Source organism: Hermetia illucens, chromosome 1 (genome assembly GCF_905115235.1).
Source record: "Hermetia illucens chromosome 1, iHerIll2.2.curated.20191125, whole genome shotgun sequence".
Lineage (NCBI taxonomy): Eukaryota > Metazoa > Arthropoda > Insecta > Diptera > Stratiomyidae > Hermetia > Hermetia illucens.
In genome coordinates, this window is record NC_051849.1 from 95,612,599 (window position 1) to 95,630,570 (window position 17,972).

The 17,972-nt window shown below is 38.9% G+C and overlaps 1 protein-coding gene across 9 annotated transcripts in view; it reads left to right on the plus strand.

Moving 5' to 3' along the window:
- The first annotated feature begins 489 nt into the window (after positions 1–489).
- LOC119646252 (inhibitory POU protein) overlaps positions 490–17,972 on the plus strand; it is a 141,065-nt gene continuing 123,582 nt past the window's right edge. For all 9 annotated transcript variants that reach the window (XM_038046653.1, XM_038046646.1, XM_038046648.1 and 6 more), the window contains exon 1: positions 490–2,294. In XM_038046653.1, the coding sequence (XP_037902581.1) occupies positions 2,166–2,294 (129 nt within the window). In that variant the 5' untranslated portion in view covers positions 490–2,165. The remainder of the gene's footprint in view (positions 2,295–17,972) is intronic.

Below are 17,972 nucleotides of genomic sequence, written 5' to 3' on the forward strand. Positions count from 1 at the left end.
ACAAAGAGCAAAAATAGGATGCTATCATAGTTTGGTTTTCGACTCATGTGCAGAAAAATTCCAGCTAATTCTCCATCGCTAGAAAGCTCTGAAACTGAATACATGTGAGGATACGAAGACTTTAGGGTGGCGAGTGCACTAACACAACTATGAAAAGTTCACTTCCGGCTCCAGTCTTACCAATTGCATTACTACCCCAGCCAAAGGCAAAGTCGAATAGTGGAGGTATCATATTCAGTCCTTACCAGGGGGTATTAAAATCGAGTCTGGCACCGAAGCCAATCAGCACGAGTTTCAGGATGTGAGGCGCATGCGACGCACCCAGGACATGTTCAAGGATACGCCTTGTTCCTAGGGTTCTATTGCAATAAGGATTCGCTTAACCACGCCTTCTAACGGTGTGGCGTGTCTTCTAGGATTTGGTTAAGACTACTTTTCGAGCACTTTGCACCAAAGACCTGATACCCTGTATCCTGCAGTTGTGAAATCTGTTCGAGCCTATTTGGTTGGGTTTTCGATCAAAGGACAAATTCACTTCGCTAGCTAAATCGTTCGGTTATATCAAACAGGACAACAGCAAAGTAGAGCGGGTTTCAATTCAAACAGAAGAAAAAGTACAAGGATCAGAAAAATAGTAACTGAACGTGTATGCATAGGGAACATAGCCGTTGAGTCGAGGATATTTTTCGTTGTTGTTGTTGCTGCTTTCTACGGAGTAGACGGCCGAGTGCTGAAGTGAAGTGAAGTGAACGGAACGGAACGCACTTTTCGCGCTCAGGTGTGTAGACGAGACATAGAGCGGACGGCGACAACAGAGCACATGCGAATCTGTGTGTTCCTGATTTATAATTAAAAAGGTTTTCTATTACACACAGTTTTCACATGTGAAAATTTAATGTCGCAATGTCCAAAGCCGGAGAAAAGTGAACGACATATTATCGAATTTGACTGAATATACGATTAATTAGTGGCGGAAGTGTAACACTGTGATAACGCAGTTGTATAGGTTAATAATAAAAAGGACAACGAGCGTGTACGGAGCGATATGATGTGCGAAAGGATGACTATGCGACGGTGGTGCTTCGCAGCAGGATCATTTTGATATTGATATAGTGAGAGGGATAATACCATTTGCTGTTGTCGGGCGGTGATTAACTGAGGATCGACAGAGTGGATTTGTGAGTTCACGTGAATAATTAGGCAATTAGGCAAATTTTGGGCTAGAACTAATGAAACATAAATAGTGGGTTGGAATTTAAATATTCTCACATGCCAGAAACCATAGTCATATGCGCAGAGAGTGATAGTCCGACTTCTATCAACCACAGAAAGGACGAAAATTAAAAGTAAACAAGAATAGAATGCATTCATGCTCGGACTTCAATTAAACTTGAATCATCCAATGATAATTGGAACAGGAACAGGTGTAAATCGTGTCTATCGCGCCAATTCTCGCTGAGTATCTGTAACAACAACTTTAACTACAACAACAATAACAACTGTGGAAAAGGATTTGTGCAACTCTATTTGCTTTTAATTACCACGAGTTTGCACTAGCTCCTAGTGTGTTTACCAACGGCAAACATTCCGTGACGAATTAGAGCCCCTGGCAGGATTGCTGTAAGGATCGTCCTAGCGAGTGGAAGTGTAGAGTCAGTTAGTCGGCGAGATTTTTCGCGTGTTATTTCCCACTTATTACATCCGTTCATTTGAAAAATTCCAGAATAAGTGATCATAGGCATTAATGTGACGTGCAACATAACTAGAAATATTATACTTGAGTGGTGTGTCCTCGATGGTATGCATCCTCGCACGGTAGATTAGATCCTCGACTTTGCTTTGTAATTAATGACCAGTGAATATCCGTAATTTACTGTGATTCTACTTGACGACCAATACTCTTTTATAATTTAAAGATATTAGAACCGAAAAAAACAAATATGATCTTGTGACCAAATGTAATAAGTTTTCGAATTTGTTGAACGCGGAAAAGATAGTAAATGCTTGGTCTGGCCCCAGGTCGGTAAACTTTGCAGCATTAGAACCGAATTTAGTGCTTTTTATGCTCAACATTGTTTAGAAGTGTTTCTTCCAAAATTTATTCGCCAACGCCATTTGACGCCGCGAAGGCGTTAAAGCTCGAAGAGGACTTTCCCGGCGGCTGTATGACGTCCATGTCGATGTACACGTCCCCGGATAAGATGAAAATGGGCCCATCCGGCTGTTTTCCGGGACGTTACAGTCCATCTTATCGTGGACCGGATCAGATGCGGAGATGTATGACAAATCCGTCGGTAAGTTAGAGATTTTGTATATTTTTAAAATGATTATCTGATAATTATAGTAGGGTTCTGATTTATTCATTGATTACCTAAAGACTGGCCTTTTCAAAGAGTTGGTTGGCTGAGAGTTGTGTTCTCAATGTCACCATTTTGTTCCAGAAATTTAAAGAAGAATAGTTTTTAGTTTGTGAAAGGCAATAGGATTTGGGTCAGATTGTGTTCTTGTTAAATAAGATTGCAGAGCAATCAAATCGCAAATACAATCAAGTGTGAATGCCGTGTCCTTATTAGACTGAAGAAGGGACATTGCAATGAAAACATTCGATTCTGTGAAGTAAAGTCGACTCGACGAAAAGTGTCTTCCTTAAAGAATGACCTACTTTTGTGTATCTTCCTGGATTTCACAAAGATTTCTCCTGTGTTTTTTTCATTTTTGTTTGCCCCTTTCACATATAGTTCTCAGTTTTAACAACGCAAATAATTTCATTTTATTGCTGAGAATAATTTCTGGCAATGTTATTTTATGTTGTTTATATTGTTGAGTGGTCATACATTCAGGATGGGATGAAACAATGACTTCAACATAAAAAGACAAAATGTTTAGCCAATTCATGAAGGCATTTTCGCTAGGCCAAGGGATAAGTTGGCTTAAACATTCTGGATCTTCTGTGAGAAAAGATTTTCTTCGTCATGGAAATGGCATAACTTTTCAGTCTGGCCAAATGTTTACACGCCAATTTCTTCAGTTATTGTTCCCGTTTTCAAACCTTTCTATGGCCTAGCGTTTGAAATTTTATGGAGCTCTTGAAATACACCACTTAATTTTGGAGTGAGATACCTGTACCGATGTCATTGATTTTTATTTACGTACAACTTTCTTTTTGCGTGCGAATTGAAAGTTATTTATAGAAACTTCCACTCATTCACTTTTATCCTCCATGTCTGGAGCCAGTTTTCTACTTGCGCTCATTTAAGGTCAATACGTTTCTTAAATATTATAAGTAACGTTAGTGAAGGTTGCAGTGGTGATAAGCTGCTTTCTGTTAACAGAGAATTTCAATATATTTATAAAAAGTACAGGGAAGGTTCTACTACACTGCTCTGAGGCACTCCTACTTTGTTCATTTCATGAAGATCGTTTCAAATTGGCATAATGCAAGCTCCTTTCCGAACTTTATTAATGCTATACGCGAAATACTATTGTCGAGTTCCTTTCCGAATATTCGTCGATATATCTATTTGTTCGTCAACGAATTTCGTTGAGCTCATTATATATTGTGACGCTTACGGAAGATTCCCTGAAGACAGTTCGAGGATTACAAACGTCGCTATTTTTCGTTAGTTTAAAGTCGCTAAGATTGGGTAGTTTGTTGGCCAGTGAGCGGGTTAACTTGATTACTTGTGTTTAAGTTTGCTGCCTAGAATAGTTTTATATAATTTTTTTTTTGCTTTTGCTCTAGGATGAATTTATTACTTAAGGTTTTGTGTTTTTAATCTCTTCGTGGGCAAAGTATTTCAGGAATCCTTCAATGTTTGGAAAACAAAAAAAAAACACATTTTTCCTTATATAAATGCCTTTAACCAACTCCAAAAAAAATATGATGCAAACGCAAATAGTTTATAGGGATGATCAGAAATCAAAAAAATAAAAGGGTATTTCGAGTGCGTTGTCTCCTTCCTTAACCATTTTCTAAAAAGGCGTTGTAGGTAATTAAGGAAAAATGCAATGAAATCCTAGTATTGAGTTTTCTAACCTTTATTCTGCTATTCTTGGAATTTAAAATCTTCATCAAATTATGAATATGTTGAGGTCCAACACCTGAAATATCTACACTATCAGTAGCCATAGAACTGGGATGAATTCGAGTAACCTGAAGTAATATCGAGCCCAAATTTATGGATTACGTTGATCACATTACTACATACAGTTAATGCCAAAACCGATCACGCTTTATTTATATAACATTGACAGAGGTTAACTTGTTGTTCTAGCTTTGAGGGACATCAGAACTTAGAGATAAAAAATAAAATAAAATTATAAAAAAAAATTAGCGTGATCACTTTAACCATTAACCATTCGGAAACTTAATGCTGTTTGTATTCACCTTTGAGTCCAGTACAGCCTCAATTTTCCTTGGAATAATACCAACAATATCCTTCTATACATTTGGGAAAATGTCCTGTCATACACGACGCACTTTTGCTCGTACTTCGTCCTTACTTTCCGTTTTTCCCAGAACCATCATATTTAAGACTCTGCGAGTTGTTCTATGGGGTTGAGCTTTGGCAACCCAAAAATTCCAATTTTATTATTTTCAAACCACGCTTTTGTTGATTTCTCAGTACGCTTAGGATAATTGTTTTGCTGGAAGACAATATCGCAAGGATTCATATTCAACTTTTCTGCAGATACCGGAAATTTGTGTTTTTGTGATTTCAGTTATACATTTACACACAATACAGGAATTTTGCACTCGGCGAAAGCGTGATATCGGTTTATATATCTCAGCAAAGTGTGAATCGTGCAGGGTAGTACTAAGGTTAAAAATATTTCTTCGAAACTAAAAGACGAAGACGAATAACGAGTTTATCCAGGGCAGACGCAACCCATCAGACGCACAGGTGTTAATCGCTCCTTTTTATAATTCGCAAAACCTGAGTGCGAATTATATCGAACGTAAATATGCCATACTTTAAACCAAAGCTTGGCAGGAGCTAGAATTTTTTGTTCAAAGATTGAGAGGGGGGCACCTCTAGTTTCTGTTTTTAGTTTTATGGAAAATCGACTGCGCACACCTAAATTTGGACATAAATTTTGGAAAATGTCAGGCGATGACGGTTCTACGGTTTCTTAACAGGGCAGAGGAAAATCTTCAGACGCTGCCTCACCTCTGCCCTGGGAGCAGCGTGACCGAAGCGGCTCGCAGATGTTGAGTGCTCCTTTATATAATTGGCAGAACACGACATGACTATGGGCGCAAATCCGCAGCGTCTGACGATTTGCCTCTGCCCTGGTAAGGAACCGTAAAGCCGTCATCGCCTGACACTTTTGTAAAGTTTGGGTAATAATCCCTAAACGAGAGGTCCGTGGACAAAAAAAGGGGGAGTAAGTTGCTCCCAGTTTGGTCCGGTCCAGTGTTCTGTGAATTCCTTTACATGCCGCAAGTAACACCATTTTGTACTGAATTTAAGGGGGGCTCTCCGTACATGCAAAAGGGGATGTTTATTTTGTCTCACAGAATATCATCATGTAGTGTATCAAATGAAAGGGTGCGTTCTACTTTTCGAAATTGATCTTATTTCTGATATAAGTTGAAACATAGGGGAGTGAGGGCTATGCCCGAAAAGTGCAATAGATCTTGTTCTCAGAACCTATCCAACCGTAAAATTTGAAAAAAATCACAATATTGCATCTATACAAAATTCAGGCTTCAAAATATATCCCATTACGATCCCTACTCAAATAATAGTTAATAATGGCATATTACCATATTTAGGAAATTCACCCAAAATCCACCGTTAAGTTCATCCTAGGGTACACAATTTGGTATCGTTATAATTAAAAATATAGTACACAATTTTGGAAAGTTTGAAAAAACTGCAACAATTATTCACAAAGATGTAGAAGACCAAATACTATATTTCAGGTGAATTTATTTACATTTCACGTGAATTATCGTAATCTAAGATGTGTATGACGTCATGATCATATAAAGTGAGCACATAAGAACGGCAGAGTTGGATATATCAAGGAATATTTTGAATATTTAGCTATGTACCAATGGTAAAACGTGCAAAGGAAATTTATCATACAAGATGAATACAAAACGTCCAGCTTACGGTATTCTGACTTGTTACTATATGGGGACCGTCGACACGTGTTTCGAAATATATTTATGGAACGCAAGTAGATGTTGACATAATATTTTACACAGTCATTCTTAAAGAGATAGTCTATATATTTTATTTTCTCTATATAAAACAAATGAAAAACAATAACACTAGAATAAACCCTTAAGCTTGCTGCTGAGGGTTGTTAGTTTAATTTTAGTTTACCTACAGTACCGGAAAAAAACGGGCTCGAAGTTTTTAAAGACGTTGAAATATCAATGAATTATTAATCTCTATATTATATGTTATCTATGATTTTGTAGAATTTTTTATGTAGAATAAAATGAATTATTTTTCCCATTTTCGCGAATTTTTACGGCAGAAAAAAAATTATAATAATAATTGTTGGCGTAACAATCCATATTGGATCAAGGCCTTGAAGTGTGTTAGAGCATTTCATTCAGGACCGTAACGGTACACTACAGTACACTGTAGGAGGGAATGTGGTCAGCATTGTGTTCGCCCGAGATTATTACCCTGATTTGACTCACAGTTGAGTCGACCGGTATCCGACATCCAGTCGCGATAACAAATCCCTCTGCTACCAATGAGATTTTAACTATGACCTTCTGCTACGTCAGCCTTGCGCTCTAACCATTTGAGCCATCCGGACACACAAAAAAAAACATGCTCAAAGTCGGGCAAAAGGTGGCTTGTTTTTTATGGAAACTAAAACTCAACACCGTCTCCGTCGCTAGCAGTAATCTTTTAATCGGCATATGTCGATATTTCGGGAACAACTTATTCCCTTCTTCAGTGGATGTATACTCCCACCACTAAAGAAGGGAACAAGTTCTTCCTGAAGTATCAATATATGCCGAATAAGAAATTACTACTAGCAACGGAGGCGGTGTTGAATTTTAATTTCTGTTTGTTAGAAATACCTCGAGAACGCATTGATTATATTCTTTTTTATGTCTTATTTATGCTACATTATGTTGTTGAATGTTTAGGGGTGCAAAACTTATGCTTTCCGGTCTAATCGAAAGCTATCAATAACAGAAAGAAGTCGAAATATCGGTAACTGCACACTTTGGGTATAAAGGTTTTGTGGTCATCTTATGTGAGAAACTTTTTATGCACGTTTTTCTACTTGTTCACAGCTAAATATGAAAAATACTTCTTGATACGTCTCCAAACTTGATCGTTCATATAAGTTCATTTTATATGATGACGACGTCATACACATCTTAGAGTTCAATAAATTGCTGCGAAATACAAAACTTTGACCTTATATACCTTTGTTGATAATAGTTGGGTTCCCCTCAGCATTATGTTTAATATTAACACTGATGTCAAATTTTTTACTTCTAGAATGGACTTAAGGGGGGTTTTCGGGTATCTTTCAAAAACAGGCAATTTGTTATTTTTAACTTTTTTTGGGTGGATATCGTAATGGGATTTATTCGGAGACCCAAATTTTGTATAGACCGTGATATTTTCAAATTTTTTGTTTGGATAGATTCTGAGGACTAGACTGATTTCACTTTTTCGGGACAAAACAACACGGAATCAAGATTCTTGGGAACGAGCAGTGCTTATCACTTAAAAATGTATGCATTTTCTATTCCATCGATTGGAATTGCAAAGAATTCTTGTAGTTAAAAGCTGTCAAACCTGGAATCGCCAAAGAAAGTCAAGAGAATCCGACTGAACTGTGATATCACAGCGCCATGGGAATTACAAAACAAGACATTATTTATGAAAAAAGTAATAACATACGTGATGGTGGTATGTTATTACTTTTTTCATAAAGCATGACTTGTTTTGTAATTCCCATGGCGCTGTGATATCCATCCAGTATAAAGCTGGTGTATGTCAAATCATGTTGTTATGTTAAGTGTTACTATGATGTTTGGATCGCACTCGGTGATGGTAATGTGATAATGGAGGTTAAGGTGATATCACTTTTATGAAATTGCATACATCACTTACCCACCTACTATATCGGGTAGTAATAACATTTGATTTTTGGAAGATGTAGGATCAAAACAAATTCATCAACAATTGTTAAAATTATGGCTTCCTTGGAACAATGAATTTTAACGTAGTTATACATGTGTTCATCAAAACATTGCAACATCAGAAATCATAACAAAAATGTACGGTGTGTTTTTGGGGATGGTCAATTACCTGAAAAAACTTTAGTAGGGGTCCCAGGGATCTCATTAGGCAGTGCGAGCAGAGTGACTGTTCAGTGGCCCGTGATCGAATGAAAAGTGATTCGGCCAACCGGCCAGCCGTGTTTGTTTAGGATGTGGGCGAGAATTTCATGTTTGTTTAGGTTGTGAGTAAGGATGTTATGGACATCTTTATAGCTAATGAACATTTTTGATAATTGCACACACAAACCGAAGCCGAACTCTATGTGTATGGCGGGCGTAACGAAGTTGTTTGTGAATTACCTCAAACTGAAAAAATAATAAACTCCGATTATTATTATAACCTTGAGGAATACCTGAATATTTTATATACAAAACGTCAAATTTTGTTTTTCATCAAGACAATCCACCCTTTCATACAACTCAAAAAACCATCGTGAAAATAAATGATTCAAAAGACGAATTGCTACTCATCCACCTTATTCGCCAGATTTAATTGTTTGATTTTTAGATGTTCTCACATATCAAAAAATGCATTTGTGGGAAATGATTATCATTGAACAAAGTGGTGACAGTAGCCATGAAAACGTATTTCGACAGCGTTTTTGATTCTCACTTCATTGGTGCAATCCATAAATAAGCCGATCGGTGGATCACGTATAGGGAAAATACACTAGACGACATAATTCATAGCACGACATATTAAAACGTTATAAACTGCCTTTATTTGAATTAACGCAGAATAAACAGTACAAAAAGAGAAACATAACAAATAGATAACTCAAATAAATTTTGTATTCATTTCTGCACAGTTCTTTGCTTCTTTACAGTTTTTACAATAATTAATAAAGTAATAAAAAAAAATAATTTTAAGCGACAAAAGTGATCGTACGACTGTTTTTTTTCTGAGATATGAGATTTGTCCATTGGTTAAATATAATACTTGGCCAGCTTTGGCTTCCAGGAGCGCTTGCATCCGCGATTGCATAGATGCCACAAGTTTCTGCGTAATACTTCGAGTAATACTATTACATTCATCTTGTAGAACCTTCTTTAGAGAATACTTTGAAGTAATGTGGTGTTTTTGTAACGGCTTTTCGAGAAAGTCTCACAAATGCTCGATTTAATTTACGTTTGGACTCTGCGGTGGTGAATGTAGCTCTCTTGCCCACTCATCTACCATACAAGCCGTATGTTTGGGGTCGTTGTCGTGTTGGAAAAGATAATTCGGACCCAAACCTCTTTTTATTGACAGATTCCTGTAAATTGTTTTTCAAAATATTTAGGTACACATGCTGGTCAATTTTACCATCAAATACTAGATTATCCATCGCTGACCTACTCGCACTCCCCCACAAAAGCATATTACTTCCGCTGTGCTTCATGGTTCTCTGTAAATTCTTTGTCTCTAATGCTGTACCTTTTTTTGTCAAACTTTTGGTGGACCATTGTGACCAAATATCTTGTGTTGACTTTCATCTGTAAACACAACTTCTTTTCAGAATATGTCATGGGCTTTGTGTAGAAAATCAAATTACTTTCTTTTAAGTTTATTAGTTCCACTGATTAAATGCTTTTCCCAACCTATCCTAGAAGAATACCCGTGTTTGTATAGAATTCTTTGCAACGTGCTAGTGCTAATACTACATTGTTGTAATGGTTCTTCTCTTAGTGGTACACCACCTGTCCTTGAGTTTTTGCACTATCACGCTTTCCTTCGTTTCAGCTAACTTGCAAGGGCGCCTCGTCCTTTGTTTATATTCCATCGTTCCAATTTTTTTAGAACTTGCCACGATATGTTGGATAATGTTTTCTTTTCACAAGCCCACAAATTAATCACAACTTGTCTAAAATCAGCCGATGTTTGTTTTCAAATTCAAAGCTTTGAATTTGCATAGAAGCGATAACTTTGACGTATTGTAACTGTGTTAGTAATATTGCGATTTCCACCAAATTTGATGCTCTGTAATATAGTTAACATTGCCGCAATTAATGAGATAAACTGGGGGGGGGGGGGGTGGAGGTTTCCAGTCAATTACCAAATTACTATTATTAACTTTATTTGATAAAGTATCGGCATGAAACGCATTTCGGCGCCTAGCCTGCCATAGAGTGGCAGCCTGTTGATTCTTTTCCAGATTTTTCGATCGAGTAGTTTCTGAGAATCGGTCCGTGAAAGAAATTATCACTTTCGACCCCAGCACTCCCCGCAGACTATGGACTATGAAACGATTCTAATCAGATTTTGTTTTACACAATACTAAATAATGATATCGAACGATGAATTATGTCGTCTAGTGTATACTGAATAACAAAATGCACTTCAAATTTCGCATATTATTCCATAATGGCTCCTTAATGTGTTAATCTAATCAGCACGGCAGGATCTGGAATGCACGTATGTATAATAGTATAGAAAATTGTGTTCGTTCTCAAAACCTTACCAGCCATTACCTGCTGCAAATTTTAAAAAATGTAGGAGGAGCTCGTAAATCCCGCCCTTTCAATGGGCTTCAAATATTGATGATTGTTACTTATATGGTAGTTATCAGATAGTACAATTTCTAATTTATTCACGGTGGATTAAATTTTACCGGGCAGGATTCAAAAATACCCCGGTCAGAGTGATGCCAAATTCCTTTTTGTTACGCGCAAGATCAGTTTTTTTTCACCTGGGATTAACATATCTCCGTAGTTAGTCTGTAATTTCGCGGTCCATTTTCGAGGTAGCCTTTGGAGAGGTGTGGGCTGCAAGTGAAATTAGCTTACAATAAATTTGATTAGTTGTTACTGCTGATAGATCACCTTCACCGATTTCGACAAAGCTATCGACAGGGTCAATAGGGAGTGTATCTAAGATGATCTACGCCCGGGGGAGGGGCAATTTGGGAGAAATTGATATCTATTTTCAGAGGAACATACGACGGTGCTAAATGTCACATACTTGACCAAGCTAAATTCTTAGAGGAATGTGAAGTCAGGTGCGGAGTCCACAAGGGTTGCATTGTGTCAGCGATACGTTTACTTTTTGTTATCGGTAAAGTTCTTCGTCCTGTCTTAGATAACATGACATGGTTGAATGGACGATATCACTATTCTAATGACATTTGCTTGCTTTCTCACCGAGCCATGGACCTTGCTCAAATGGCTCTTCATATGGGAGCAAGCAAAGTCGAATTCAAGATAGACAACAACATTAATGGGCAGAACATCGAGGGTGTTGATCAGTTTTTATATCTAGGAATGACGTACCTAGATGTGTTAGACACATTAACATTAAGTTGAAGTTATTCCGTGCCAATATGGGGGTATATGGAAGGTGATTACCAACGTTACCTAAAGCTCCCCAGGTATATGTCGTGTTATCGGGGTATTTTGGCGGAAGATAAAAACATTGCTAGAAGTCGCCAGCAATGGCACGTAGCTGTAGTTGACGTATAACAAGGTGGTTTATGGTAACCGTTTATAGTATACTTTTTATATATAATATAAAAATTATATTTGTATCTTGTATCTGGCACTTTTTTTTGAAAATTATTAGGTGCCCAGCGGTACGTTTATAATTCTAAAACCTTAAATTTGAAAAAGGAAAAAGGATCGGATATTAGCATTAATATTTTTCCAAATATTATTATTTGGCTAAAAAGATACTCACGTGTTGGGAATATGAACGAAATGAAAATTAATTTCTTATGTTTTAGCTTTGTTTGCATTTGTTGAAAATATGTTGGGCAACATCAAAACAACATTAATTTTTTCCAATCAAGTGAAAAGCATTATCCATACCTTCTTAAATTCATCCCTGAATCCTGTTTCCATTGCGCCAAACCTTTCTCCCCTTTGTTGTTTTGTTCGTATACTCATTACCAGCCGCTAGTCGACGAGTGGCGTAATTCATCTTGTTGAAGTCCTTCTTCGAAGGATGACGGGGCGTATTACATGGAAATGATCCATGATTTAGGTGTGACGCTTCTTATTTATGCGAAATAGCAGTTATTTGTTTATTCTACGAGTCGAGTTATAATTTCAATTACCAATTAGCTCTGTTTTAATTTAGAATTCTGATTTGCTACAAGGTCTCATTTATCAAAATTTCGAAACCAAGGGTAGCAGGGGGTTGTAGGAGAAATAAAGATAGATAGATACATATGTACATAGATAGACGGTAGATTGGGAGGCTTTCTGTATATTAATGATTCATTTCAGATTCGCTCAGAAGTCTTATGAAGTAGAATGAGGTAATAATTATGTGAAGTGTCGGAATCGAGTAATGTTATTAGATATGATATGAAATGGAAATTACGGGTGTAGTTAAAGAATTTCAGTGGGCACAGACGATAAAGATTAAACAACATGATACGCTCCCTCATTCTTTAGCAAATGAAGCTCAAGGTTTTCATGTGCTCCTCCGTTAACTCACACGTGGTCTTTAACTACCTATTTATATATTGCGATATTAAATGCATGAATCTCGGTTTGTTGTTAGTTTTCATTCGAACTCCCTTTTAGTTTAAGGCATGGTGGTTTTACCTGTCCAGAAAAAGTAATCATTGCACCTGTCTTTGCAAAGTGTTTTCATATGATGGTAAAGGTCAAGATATTGGCATGCCATCCCATGCACTTTCACTATGTCAGTTGTAATGCTACTGCAGTATTTGCTTAAACTTTCTGATATTACAACAGGTTTTGGAGTCCCAGGACATGATCGTACTTACTTGAACAGAATGTTGCACTACGTCAACGTCAAAAAAGATTCACGATAATAAATTCAGAAAAGTAAATACAATATGTTACTGAATACATGGTGCTGTATTGCGATGCTTTACCATTAGTAAATTGTCTAGTCGCCTCTATTAAAAATAATTGATTGGACTGTCTGAGGCATGTTTTCTATGCATAATTTAAAGACTATTGGTGTGACTACAGCTATGGATGAGTGACAGAAAAACGGATTCAAAAAGAAATTCTATCTTAAAAACAAAATTAAAATGTAAATTTCTGTTTGTTTATTAAAATCGGTTCATACTCTGTCTGTCTGTCTGTTTATCTGACCGTCCCATCCACTTTTCTCAGACACGGTTGCATCTATTGTCACGAAATTTCTTAGAAAGGTTGGGGGACATTTTCTAGGTAGGTTTTGATTAGTACTTTTCAAAGAAAATTTTAGTTTTGATATTGTTGCACCCTCTCGAAGATCTCAAAAAAGGGTGGTCTGTGCACGTGGTATCTAGGCCTCTCCGTTGGGATAACTGTGTGTGTGTGTGTGTATGTTGGGGGGGAAGCTACAGCTTCTGAGCACTCAGGCCGTGTTGGCCCATTGTACTCGCCTCCCCCGTCTAACGGAATATTCCGGATTCGTTAACGTATCGCAAGATTTCCGTTAGTGGATGTGATGCTACCCGTCGCAATTGGAGAACATCGGCACCAAAGATCTGATGTCTGATGCGTCCATAGGCGGGGCATTCACATAGGAAATGCTCCGTAGATTCCGCTTCCTCATTACAGGAGGGAGACGTATCATCTTCGGTAATTCCTATTCTGAACATATGCCCAGCTAGTGAATTATGGCCTGTCAGAATGCCCACAATACACCTGCAAGTCCTCCTGCTTTTCGACAGGATAAACTTTGCGGTACGTATGTTCGGTTCTGGCAGGAAAAGTTTGGTGTGTCGAGCAGCATTTAGGCTCTGCCACCTGTCATTATGGGAAACTTGTTCCCAGTTTTTGAAAACAGATTTAGCCAATGCTACTGATACCCCAATTGCTGACTCGGGTCCCGGCATAGGGGAGATTGACCCTCTCTTTCGCTAAAGCGTCCGAGATTTCATTTCCCTCTATGCCACAGTGACCAGGTACCCAGAGTAGTTCCACCGTATTGAATCTAGACATAGAGTTCAAACGGTTTCTGCATTCCTGAACGATTTTCGAGGTGATCAAAGGACTACTCAATGCCCTCAGTGCAGCTTGACTGTCACTGCAGATTGCGATGCGCCTGCCCTTCAACCGCTCGTCAATCACCCAGTTTGCCACCCTTAGGATCGCATAAATTTCGGCTTGAAAAACCGTTGCATATTGTCCTAAAGGAAAATCCCACTTCTCGTTTTTATTCGAGAGGTAGACTCCGGCTCCAAAACACTCTTCTGTTTTTGAGCCGTCGGTGTAGAAGACTTCCGTATATCCCGCCACGCATTCCTCTGGGTCTTCCCAGTCGTCTCTACGGTTCAGGGTAACTACATATCTTCTACCAAACAGATGTATGGGGACACGAGAATCGGAAGGCATTGTAAGAACTGGATTCAGTCCTCCCAGTAACTCTTCCAATGCTCTGTGCCCCCCACATCCGTTGTTTTCCAATAGATCTAATCGAATTAGCCTATGAGCTGCTCTCATTGCAGTGCTTTGAATAAATATGTCCAGGGGCTGCAAATTGAGTAGTGCATTCAGAGCTGCGCCGGATGTCGTGCTCATGGCACCAGTGATACCCAGACAAACAGTTCTTTGCAGTGCGGCTAGTCTACGGTGAAAACCTTTTTGTCTCACCTTAACCCACCACACTACGGATGCATATACGAACATCGGCCTAATGATGGCAACGTATATCCAACGTTCCAAGATCCCGATCAACAGCAAGTACAGCCACGTCATCAGCATAAGCTTGAGCGTGTATTAGCAAATTTTGCAGTTCGCATAGCAGTGAGTCGATCAGCATACACCACAGAAGTGGCGAAAGCACACCTCCTTGGGGGCAGCCCTTCGTTGCTTCCGTAGTCAGGTAGCGATCGACCCCTACCTCAGCGCGCAACAATCTTTGCGTTAGCATAGCATGGATCCACTTACTTAAAGCATCATCAACACCATGCGCTCTGGCGGCATCACACAGTTTCTGAAAAGGCGCACAGTCAAAAGCCCCTTCAATGTTCACGAACACCCCCATCGCGTACTCACCATTCAAAGTTGCATCCTCTATCTTTGTGACCAAAGAATGAAGAGCAGACTCACAGGACATTCCACGTTGGTAAGCATGTTAGTTTTCACTAAGTGGGTGTGACCTAAGTGCGTTTCCACGAATGTTGGGATAATTGCTCAAATAAATATATTTCGAAAATTTATAGCGAACCGCCCTTAAATTCGCCTCTGGTCCCATATTTTATGTCAGGTGAAGATAGGGGAGTGATGGTTCGAAATATAACCCTCAAACTTGAAAAAAAATCTTGAAAAAAAATCACAGCGGTGTGCCTAAATGAAATCTAGGCCCCAAAATACATCCCGTTCCGATATCTACACAAATGGAGGTAATACTAGTATATTTCCATATTTTAGAAATTTGGCCGGAAACCCCCCTTAAGTCCATGCTACAACTACAAGCAACTACTTGCATGAGGAATAACATAGAGCATAACCTTACAAAGTTTAAAGGAAATCCAAAAGTTAAAAAAGTTAAAGAAGGTGAAACTTTTACATTTGGTGTGAACTTCGTGCATTCTAAAACGTATATGACGTCATCATAAAATATCAATTCGTCAAAACCACGACGAAGTGAGCTCACGTGAATGGTAGGTCGTAGGGAAACATTTCATTTTAGTTTTCTAATTATTTATATATAAATAACAGTTACTAAAGACAGAGATATATATGTATATTTACAAATTTACTGGAAACATCCTTCACTTTCGCACCGCAAATGTAGGATTTTGCGGTAAATCCACCTACGAGGAGCTGATCCTCAGTTTTGGGTCCCAGGTCTTCGCTTTCCGGAGCTCAGATATGATGTCGTCAGGTCTTGTCGCTTTCCCCAATTTCGTTCGTATGATTTCACGACTTTGGTGGCGCTGTCAAGGGGGAAATGTTCCAAATGTCGGCAGTGTTCATGGAAGTGTAGAATAAACAAATTCTTCCGTTGAAATCTGCTCGAAATATTCCCCCCATCTATACGACCCAGTTTTTTTGTTTGTAAGCAAAATGCTGTTCTTTTCATTAACGTAATAGAAGTTTTTGACATTCTTTGTGCGTTGAGCAGATCTCTCTCGCCATCTCGAGTGTCCAGTGGATCGTACAGATCTTTGTAATGGATTGCTGAGGTAATAGCCATCGCTTTCTTTTCATTCCCATTGGCATTCTTGTAAATTTATCAATTGGCCAGCGTTGAATCGTCGAGCAACTTATGGCAGAGACATTTCTTCTCATGGAGCTTCATTTGGACGTCACTCCAAAGTCAAGTGCCTCAGTTTACCAGGCTCGGTGATCGCGAGGGTTGAATAGGCCGCTTTGTAGATCATATTTTTAACTTGAATCCACTATTCTTCCACATTCATAATGGTTGGTAATTGTGAAACTCAGATCATGTGTTCTCTTTTGTAAAATTGTCACAATTTAATGCGCGGCGGGTTAGTGCACTACTTACGCAATTTTATTGATTCCCTAATTGGCAAGACAGCAGTCAAAAGCCGATGTTGAGGAGTGAGGATCTCATAGGAAACAGCTTCGCAGTCAGTGATGTTGATAAAATGCTGGCGCCTTATGAGGCTATAGTCGATTTGCGTTTTACTGTTCCCATTATAAAATCTAGGAAGATGAGACAGTTGTTTGATATGTATTGACAAGTACAAGGTTGTCCTCCAAATCGGCAATACACTCGCAACTCTCATTGCGCGCTCCAAACCCTTTTTCTCCATGGCTCCTGTTGCCGTCTGCCTTTTCCACCACATGGCCATTAAGATCGGCCGCAAATCATCGGGAGGCATGTAACAGGTCTTTGTGTCAATAAGTTGGCCGGAGGCATCTTTCTTGGCATTACGCCGATCTGTCTATTTATTATTTGACTGCAACATCTGACCTGCTGTTCAGAAAGTGAGAGCTGCGAATACACTTAACAATTGCTGAACTAGCTGGCTAAGTGTTTATATGCTAATAATGCTTCTGCAATGTATGGTGTCGAAAGAAGTGCAATGCTGACCTTATCAGCTACGACGGTGCGATGTTTAGTGGCTGGTAATCAATAATCATTTGAAGAGTAATTGATAGGTGTTTTACTACGCACCAGTAGCTGGTATCGCCGAGACAAAGCAGGCAGCCGAGGAACTGGGACGGTTTCTCGGCACCCGTGTAAGCGCCTTCCATGAGCTGCCACGTTTTCTCTTCCTGGCTGATACATAACCGTTTCAATAAGGTGAGATACCGCGGCCACAGCACTGCTATCATTTGGGAATATTGCTGTTGTGGGTCTGTTATGCTATACTTCACAAAGCTTGCCTCTACAATTTGAACTAAATTTCGGGCTCCTGTGGAATAAAGTTCAGAAATGTTAGAACGCAGTTTACCGCGGTCGCAGTCGTACTAGTGCTTGGACGTGTGTTGTGTGTTCTCGGCATTCTGGTTGCTACTGCTTTTCTGATTACCTCGAATCTGGCAATTCTCCCTTTTTTAACTGGGAGTCATTGCCTTGAGTCGTTTTACCACTATCCCAGTTGTTTTACCACTAACCCAGAGGCAATGAAAATTATGCGCTCCACTTTCGATGTAATATGTGCATATTTCCTATATTCTATAAAAGGAACTTACTAATATGCCGATGTTCGGAGCGATTCTAGATGGCGTATCCATGCGTTCAGCCCGGAGAAGAAATCTTTGGTTTCGGCACCAGGGCGTCGTTATTGGGGCGGTTCTCTGTAGCTGTCTCTTTCCGCTGTCCGTAGAAGTT